At 35.5% G+C, this 10,036-nt stretch overlaps 1 protein-coding gene across 7 annotated transcripts in view; it reads left to right on the plus strand.

Moving 5' to 3' along the window:
• Nucleotides 1-9,539, plus strand: part of KCNC2 (potassium voltage-gated channel subfamily C member 2) — a 208,969-nt gene extending 199,430 nt beyond the window's left edge. For 2 of the 7 annotated variants that reach the window (XM_037049424.1, XM_037049425.1), the window contains exons 4-5: nucleotides 1,761-1,925; nucleotides 6,936-9,539. In XM_037049424.1, the coding sequence (XP_036905319.1) occupies nucleotides 1,761-1,925; nucleotides 6,936-7,072 (302 nt within the window). In that variant the 3' untranslated portion in view covers nucleotides 7,073-9,539. Of the gene's footprint in view, nucleotides 1-54; nucleotides 332-1,760; nucleotides 1,926-4,021; nucleotides 4,543-6,935 lie in introns of those variants that run through there. The other 5 variants (XM_037049427.1, XM_037049429.1, XM_037049426.1 and 2 more) reach the window with 5 other exon arrangements.
• Nucleotides 9,540-10,036: the final 497 nt, after the last annotated feature.

Raw genomic sequence — 10,036 nt, forward strand, 5'->3', positions numbered from 1 at the left:
TTCATCCTCAAAATGTTGATCCCCATATCATTTGGCTTGATGTGTTTGTCTCAGTTTTATCTCTGCCACGTGGGGCCATGCAAATGCACCTAACACGTAAGAAACGATTACTTAAGAAGAATGGATGTTTGCATTTCAAAGGCCTAAACATCAAAGAGGTGATATGGAAGATAGCCCTTTTAATAACAAAGGTCTTCCCTAATAATATTCTGGAGAATTGATTACATTTAATTATTCTTAAACTAGGTAGTGTATCAGCATAATCCCTTTGGACTGGGCAAGGTGCTGTATAATCAACTCACCACTATTCTGGGGATAAATGATCTGCTTTTGGCTAATCAATGGCAATGTTGAATTTCCCTGTGGGATTTCCTCTTTTACGCACCATGCACTGGCTCTCATCCCTCCCATAACTGGATATTGGATGATTTACTGTTTGACATTAGCTGAATTCCTACTCTTCTCCATTGTCATAAATAACCTGGAATAGATGGACTCGATTGACTGTCAATTGATCTTCAGTTTGCGAAAGTGATCATCAGTAGTTATCACCTCTAGTCTATTATGTCTGGTACTGGTAAAATATTTTTAGGTTAAATAAGTTAATTACCCTTTAGCCCACTTGAAAATTTAAGATATATATATACATACATACATACATTCACCGTAACTTGGTTACATGTATTTTTTTCTTATGGAAAAGTGATTTGTGATAATCCCATGTGGATCATTTTGCATAATTTAGAAATATCACCAATTAAACAAAGCAAACAAGGAAACAATCAAACAAATAAAAAAAGGCAGGTGACATTTTCATAGGCTTTCTCCTTAGTTTACAAAAGTTTTTATGGAGTAAATAGGAAAACATGTGGCTGGAGGTGAACTCCTTTTTAAAGATTTTACTCACAGTCCTTGTATTTAGTCAGCAGATTGCTCTGCAAATTCTGTCGATGTATATCAGAAACTGTTAGGCCAAGAGTGTCTTTAGGAAAGGTGACATTTAGTTGGTGGTGCTGGCCTCATCAGACTGTTCTCAGAGGACCTGCGCCTTATGAAGGGCATGGAGGAAGAGCACACCCTCTCAGCCCGGGGAGCATTGTTATAACAAGCTGGTACCAGGCGGATGGGTTGTGACAGTCTTTGGCAAACATACAGAAGTAAACAGTTCTTTCAAGGGCATTTGGAGAACTTGACCTTGTTTCATTATGTTCAAAACTATTTGCTCACTTCAAACTATAGAACCTGGATACAAAGTTTGTGAGCTTTGGGATTATTTTTATTATGATTTATGGGAAAAACTACTTTCAGAAAATAATAAAAGTTTGTGTCTTAAAGAGCTGCAAAGACAGATACTTAGTTTTTCCTTAAATAGGCTTCAGTTAAAACTAAAAAAAAAAAGATTCCCTTTCATAGTAACTAAATCGCATGTCAAAAACTATGAGATCTCTGTATTCTCCTTTATTATCACACTTACTTTGAATTCATATTAGTTTTGTGAAAATAAATTTATTATTAGATAGAATCCAAAATGGAATTAAAACTTCCCAAAGAACATTTTTATCTCTTTCAATACATTTCCGTTTTTTGGTCCATGTAAATTTTCATGGTGAGTGATGAAAATCTTTTTCTTATCCTGATGTGATTATTCTGTTTTGTATACCGAGTGACTGTACTATGGCCATTTGGTGTAAACTCTTTGTACTGTCTGTCTCATTTCCTCATCCATCACTGTCTGTCAATGGGCCTGGTGCTGTGACCAGTGTTATCAGGTGATGACAGTTCGGGACGTGAGCCGTCATTATCACCCCCAGAAAGGCTCCCCATCAGACGCTCTAGTACCAGAGACAAAAACAGAAGAGGGGAAACATGTTTCCTACTGACAACAGGTGATTACGCGTGTGCTTCTGATGGAGGGATCAGGAAAGGTAGGCATGCATTTTGTCAGATCCTCACAGGTGACTTAGAAATGAAGTGCTGCAGATATACGAAGTGATGTAAAATTCTTTTTCATTTTCTAGGAAACACTACACATAGTGCTCTTTTCCAAGTCTCATCACACCTTTTCTCATAAACATTAAAAATACGTGTAACAGTCTACTTGGCTGTCACATCTGAAAGCCATTTTCTTCCTTCCTCCCTCCCTCTCTCCCTTCCTTCCTTTGTTTCTTTCTGATTTTCTAAACCTTTATGGGAAGAACTGTAATGGAGTATTTAAAAATTAATTCATCTAATTGTTGAGTAGCAATCTTCAAAAGTTATCTTTTCCCCCACAACTAATAAAATGCAATAATGGCTCTATGCACGTAATTGATAATTAATTGATGATTATAGAACAATAAGTTTTTTTCCAAAGAAAAGCAGTAAGCAGGCTATAATTAAGTCCATTACCCAATGTTTGGGCATGTCTTTGGTGTGGTTGACATGAGTGTTAGAAGGTTGAAAAGGGACAAGGTCCTTGGCCATCTAGAGCACTGTGCTTAGTCACTTGAAAGGCTACTTATGTACTTATAGAATGTGATTACCTAATTTCTCTTCAGGGTAATAATAATTTTATAATTAAATAACAATAATTTATTATTAATAATAAATCAATGTATTATTTTTAATCAGGATAATAATAATAATAATAATAATAATTTATTACTGTTTTCCAACCCACACAGAACTGTGCCTAATGCATAGGAAGTATGTTGAATGTATAATTTTGTTGGGTCAGCATCTTGGTTAAGGAATGTGATGTAATGCCCAAGCTTCACTCCCCCACATGGTTTGGTCCCCCCAGACTGGGCCATTTGGATCATTTCCTGGGTGCTGCTTTTGTCTTTGTTTTGCACAAAGTTTACAGATAGCAGGACAATTGAGCCTTTTTTTCATCCTTAAGAATTAGTTTTATTACATTTCCCATCCTTGTCAAAGTGACAATGTGTTCCTTATTAACTCCTACTTTGATGGCTCCAGTTGCTTTATTGACATGGTTATTTTCTTTGTTTATTGGCAGAATGGAAAAAGATTTATAATAATTCTTATGCAATGGATTGAATTTAAATAAAAAGCTATTCCAAAACTTTCACATTCGTGCAACTGAATTTTAAAAATATTGTGCTCTTTGCTATTCATTGCAGTTTCTCCCTATTGAATGTTACCATTTTAAGCCTCTGATATTTATTTTGTGATGCCCTCTCTCTGAAGTACCTCATTACCCTTGTCATACTTCTATGTTATTTCTTTTGAGCGTTTTACATCATCTTGTCTCCATGCCTTTGAGTCTCAGAAGACAAAGAACTTTTCTTTGTCTTCTTGGTCTCTTTAGTATGCAATATTCTAAATCCTTCTTCATTCCAATTATTTCTATTCTCTGCATCTATGCTTTTCCCCAAAATGTATTTCAGTCATTTGAGTATGTTTAATTGCTATTTAACATATAAATATTGTTAAAACAATTTTTAAAATATTTGATATAGTTAATATCCTGTTATAGTACTTGAACAAGAAATATGTACATACATTAAATAGTCAGAATAATATAGAATAATACCTTATGTAGAACAATATTTTAAGTGCATTATATATCTTAGCTCACTATATATGTATATACTATACATGTATATGAGTATATGTGTATATATGTATTTATATGTATTATGTGGTTAAATTTATATACATTTTAATAGATTCATAAAATACAACATGCAGTATTTATATTACATGTTTAGGAACTTGTTTTTTTATGTAAGACTATTTTGAATATTAAACTGTCAAAGGAGATCACATATGAAACTTTGTAAATTATAAAGCACTATGTAAACATAAAGTTTTCTTGTAAAATGGCAAAGTTTCATGAGCAAAGCAATTAATAAGATATTTAGTTTGTATGAAAAAGTTATGCATACAATCTTATTTCACAAATACAATTTTTTTTATCAATGGAAAAAATTTAGAAAATTTATTTATGACATTTTATTCTTTGTCATTTCTCACCATAATCAACTTCTTTTTTCATTCTTGTTTAATTCTTTTGCAGCTTTGTGTTGTTCACCTAGGTCTGGTAACATTTCTGGCTAACTTCACTTAATCTCCTTAGTGTGTTGTCTTGTCATGTTTATCAAGAATTCATTCCTGTGTTTTGTTTCCTTTTGTGTAAATTATAGATTTCCTTTTATGCAGATGTAGATTTCTCCTATTACTCATACTCAGATGTTTACTTCTTATATGATCCCCCCTTTTTTTCTACTTTTCAAATTAGTCTCTCTGCTGATATGATTTTAGAGTTCTGAAAATTATCTCCTATATAGACAAAAAAATTATTGGATTCCCTTTGGATTGTTTTTCTATCAACAAATATGAATACAGTGGGGCATACATGAAGACACCTTATAGATTCCCTAAAAGAGTAAACTCTCCCTACTTAGAATCCATGATTTTATTTATGCAGTAACTTGGGAAATCCACATTACTGGGAACAAAAACATACCCATTATTAGTACATAGATAGGTAGTTTCAGTATTGCCTCAAATGAACACTTGTTCTTTAGAACTATATAAAATGCACACCATGTATTTAGATGTTAGTTCAAAGTAACATGTAAATATAACTTATTTTTATAAGTTATATTTTAATAAAAGTTTGGGAAATTTTTTCACACATTTTCTAATTATAAATTGACATGCAGAATAAGGAAAATATATTTATATGAATAACATAATTTCCTAATAAAATATTTGTTATCAAAATTAGAATGTCAAGCCCTTTCAAATGAACAATGAAATTTGGTTATTAAAAAAATTTATAAACAAAGTAGATAATATTTATGTTAAAAACGACTTTTCAGAAAAATAGTCAAACATTTAGAACAGCAGCCAAGATTTGCATGTAACCAGTATGATTAATATAAAACTGCCAAACAGATTTTTACCCTTACAGAAGGGTAAGGTCAGGAAGGGAGCATGGAGACTGTGGGGGATAAGGTGTGCATTTTTATGTGGATGATTTATAGGTATTAACAACCCCTTCCGGCCAAGCATATTCACAAGTTTGCTTTTCATCAAACCCAATCAATGTTTATGGTAAAGTTTACATTTTCAGGTGACACAGTCAACTAGGATAAATTATTCTTTCTGAAATTTCTGAAGTTATATTTTCAATCACTTTACCAAAGAGAGGTAATTAGTAGCCCTCCAGGCACATGAAGGTCCCTATGTGAGCATAACTCACCTGGAATTCTTTTTTAATGATTTAAGCCATCCTCCCATTAAGTACGCCATCCTTCACCAGAGGAGAGTAAAGTACATATCACCTCCCATGTTTTATAGCTTAGAATACTAACGAAATATATTGGCAGATAATTTTCTCATTAGCAGAATTTATTTCCTGGAGAACTTTACTATAGTTAACGGATGGCATAAATTTCCATCTACAAAATACCAAAGAAGACATCTAGTCTACTGAAAATTTCTGTGTGTATGCGAGGAAGGGGTTCCTCTCCAGCCCAGCCTTACCCTGCAAGGGAGCTGTTCCGGCCATGCATACCCATATCCAAATCTGTCCCGGGCCCTGGTAAACGAATAATCACTCAATCATTTAAATCACCTCTCTGCCAGTGAAAGTGGGGGAGATGGCTCTGGTTTCTTCCCCAGAAGGTTCATGAGAGTAAAAGAATTAGAGAAGGAAGTAGGTGAGAGGAACATAGGGACAAACACCAGGCCCACTTTCTTTCTTATAGAGTCATCAGGCGCACTGAGGCGAATCAGGGCCCAAGGAGTGTGCCATCCCTCTGACCGAGGCAAGGCGCTCACTGGAACTGTGTCTATTTGCTCAGCATTGGCTGTCCAACAGAAAATCTCACTTTCCTGCTGTACCATACTTTCTCAATGGAGCTGTCAAAACATATCTTTCTTAGGCTGGGTGACTGCTTTTCTAGTCAATTGTTGCCCTATTTTCAGGACAGTTGTCCTCTAACTTTACACGAAGTGCTGCCTACCTCATTTAACCGCCTCTAATATTTTCTAATGAAAAGTACTACAATATATGAATTCTTCCAAAGGTTACTTTGATAGGGTGTTTCTTCTATTTGTATTTTATTTGTATTTATTTTTTGACGGGGTGTTTCTTGAGTAGCTTTGATGAACTATTGGGTTAAAGCTTGTGAGAAAAACCTTTTATTCTGTAAGTCCATGAATTTCATTAACAAAAGGTTAAATGCAAAATAATAAAAAGAAAAGGTGAATTAAATTAAAATTGTTTTCAATTCCTGGCAGGGAAGGCAGCTGAAAACATCATATAATTGAAATTAGACTTTAACTCACTGAAATTATGACTCAATTTATATTTCATTCATTTTATTTTTCTTTACTATTTTATTGAAAATATTAGATAAGGACATTCATTCCACATCATTTGGATAATGGCATCAAATGTCATTATTTAAGAATCATTCTTTTAACTCCATAAAGCTGGAAGATTAAATATGCTGTAAAAAGAGCTGTCCATTTAAAGTTAAGCATGCTTTAACAGCTTAGTAAATACTAGAACGTAGAAAGAGGAGACATAATCCATTTATTTTTTCAGGAACAATTTTTCTGAAATTTAGTAATATTAGCCAAGTGTATATCTTACTTAAGTTGCTTTGCCTAATTCTAAAAGAGTTCTGGTATTGCATAGGCCAAAATTACATAAAAACAAGGAATAGCCTGGGAGAGAATAGATTTTGAAAGTATTGCAGCTGTAATTTGTGATAGGTGGTTTGCTTTTTGGGAATGACAGTTATAGTGAACTCCAGTTTTTCTAGATTTAAAAATTGGCTAAATATTGAATTCCTTGTAAACAAATTTCATTTCGAGCTAAAAAATAGGACTTTTGATTATCTTGCATGGTATTGTTTTCCTGTGTCTATTTTCTGGTTGAATCCAACTTATGTCTGTGCCTTTTTTCATAAAAGGATATGAAAAATCCCGAAGCTTAAACAACATAGCGGGCTTGACAGGCAATGCTCTGAGGCTCTCTCCAGTAACATCACCCTACAACTCTCCTTGTCCTCTGAGGCGATCTCGATCTCCCATCCCATCTATCTTGTAAATCAAACTGCATCAGTCGGCTAAATTGTATTAATTCGAGTACAGTCTACTCCATCACGGGAACAATTAAATGTAGAGTTACTCCAACCTCCATTAACACAGTACAAATCTGCATGATGTTTTCTGAAGTCAGAAATGCCATTTGGGTAGTTACTGAATCTTATCTTGGCTTTAAAGATTATCTAAAGTAGTGGTATTACTTCTCCATATTAATCGCCCTGATGTCCTTTCACAATAAATTAACAGATAGTATCAGATATTGGCCAGTACACTAATATGTAAACATATTTTCAGGGAGATATATTTAAAACAGTGTGCTTCCAAATGCTAACCACTTCATGGGACCTTCATTTCTGTGACTTTCTACACCATTCTGAAGATGTCTGGGATCCTATCTTGCTTTCGTACCACATGACTTTGGTCAGCTCATTTGCATGGACCATCTTGTCTCTGTCACCTGAAAGCAATGGCACAGAGTTCAGGGACCACGGAGGGCTCGGGATACTTGCATCCAACTGTCCTACTGATATGAAACTGGTCGACTGTTCTGCATGTTGAATGGTGGGGCAGGTGGGCAAATTTTCTCTTTGACATTTTTTCCTTTATTGTTTGAAAGAAGTATTTGTCTTAAACAGCTTAATTTCTTGATTGATTTATCTTTCTTCAAAGTTGCTGTATTGGAGTTCTGAATGTCTCTGGTTGTTTGCACACAGATAACTACAAAGAGGTTGTCATTACTGGTTACACGCAAGCCGAGGCCAGATCCCTGACTTAATGGCTTGGGGAAGGCACAAAACATGAGAGACAGGTAACTGCCAGCCAGGCTTGCATTGTTGAAACAGGAATTGCTGCTCGATACTTGAGTCATTTTTTCTTTAAACTCCAGGATTTGTCATTTTCAGAGGCAGGGTGCCAAATATTTTCCAAAGCTCTCATGCCTTTTTTGTAACCTCCTTCCTTTATTTTCATCTACTAATTTTTGTGCAAACATCAAAGAACATCGTTGCTCACAGGATGCTTTCTTGACCAGCCTTTCTTGATCAGAGTTTCAGTCAATGATTAATCAGGTGCTTTGTCCTGAATGTTGTTCTGTCTGTCTGTCTTAGCTCCCCGTCTTAACTGTGTATGCCATTTGTCTCCATAAAGCACAGAAATGCCTGATAAGGTGTTCATGGTTTTAGTACTGGGCCTTTTCCCATCCCCCTTGCCTTTCTTGCTACTTGGAACAGCTTCTCTGCTTTGTGTATGAATTAAGGATGCCGGATAGACTAGGTTAATCCATACTCTGAACCTTTCTGATACACAGAATTTAGGTGGCAGCAATGTCACCGTTACATTTGGTTGCCTGCTGCATTGTCAAATTCTACTACCTACCAACCAGCATTCATCTCTACACTCTAATCAAACTCTCGGGAGTCTTATTCAGTCCAAGTGGAAGAAATTCTGTTTACACGTCCCCATGAATGCAATAGCAACAGTGTGTCTGGTGTATTGGATATGTAAGGGAAGAAAAATGCCATACTATATATTGAGGGATAAACCGTATTTCTAGGGCATTCAGGATCATTGAGATTGTTGATTAACTTCTAATTCTCATGTTTATTTTTTGTTAGGAGGACAATTATCACTTTTAGTCTTGGCCACGTAACTTATATTACTCTAGATCCCCAAGTCCTAGAGCATGACCTGCATGTCAGAGATCTTGTACAGCAATGTATTTACCCAGACGTACCCATCTGATGTTTAGAGATTCAGTGATCCTCTTGATAACACCACACATAGAAAGCTATGATTATTCAGAGCTCTGTGGTAAAGGAATTATAATACTCTACTGTCTGGTGCTGCTGTTATTGACTGCAGTGTTGTACAGAACTTATCATGGACTTTTGACTGCTGAAAAAGGGCCAGTGGAATTTAGCCATATCAAGGACTGCACTGGAAACAGACTTCTGCCGCTGCATGTGCCCTGATGTGACCAGGATGCACTTGGAAGAAGTCCCCGCGTCTTCAAGAAACGTTTAAAGCTCATAAGAGGATTGTGGCTGGAACTCATTTGGTGCTCCCTGTGTGAGTGGTTTGCTTGTGGACTGGCTGGTGTCTGTGAAGCAATTGTACATACCGACGTGTGTGCGTGGGTCAATAATTTTGGCCATCTCACATCAAAGGAAGCCAAATTCACGATCCACATCTCCGAAGCTTCAAGTATGGCCCATACCTCTGTGAACTGCCACTCGTGGGCCTGCGGGAGATTGTGCTGTGAATCACACGAGCAGCAATTTGGGCGTAGTATCGAGTGGTCTGTCTTAATTTCTCTCATGTCCCCTTTCTTGCTTGGACTCATGAACATTGTGTCATTTTCTTATAAAGCGCTTATGTTATCAGCTTGTCATATTATGTTGTCAAATTTCCAGTGCCTATTATTAAAACTGACCTAGTTCTAGTCACATAGCTGTTCAGTTCTAGAAAATCACCATGACAAAAAAACACTATTGTTCATAGTTTGTCTTTTGTCATTGTTACCTCAATTATAAATATTATAGAAAAATTCTGGCAATGAGAGTATTTTTTTACTAAATGACCAAGGAACAGTGTCAGTATATAGTAGAATATTAATCAAATTATATCCTAAATCGTATATTTTGCATAAAAGAGATATTCTTTGATGAATTACTTTTTGGTGAGTTTTGTGGCAAATGACGCTTGTATTTGTCTTTAAAACTGTTGTGGTTGAAACTGTGTAAGTATTCTTCATCTTGCTTAATCAATATTTCTAGGATCTATTAGTTCCCCTGGGATTCTGAATATAACATATAACCTAGTATGAACCCCTGTATTGTGGACCTTTTGTGAAAAATTCAAGGTGCATGCACAACCTTGGTGATAACTGTGGAAATGTAACTCACTGAAATGGAGAATAAAAGACACCTAAGCTGGGGTAAGCTTGAATCCTATCTGACAAAATTAT

Source organism: Sturnira hondurensis, unplaced genomic scaffold (assembly GCF_014824575.4).
Source record: "Sturnira hondurensis isolate 20B ecotype Veracruz unplaced genomic scaffold, ASM1482457v3 Scaffold0006496, whole genome shotgun sequence".
Lineage (NCBI taxonomy): Eukaryota > Metazoa > Chordata > Mammalia > Chiroptera > Phyllostomidae > Sturnira > Sturnira hondurensis.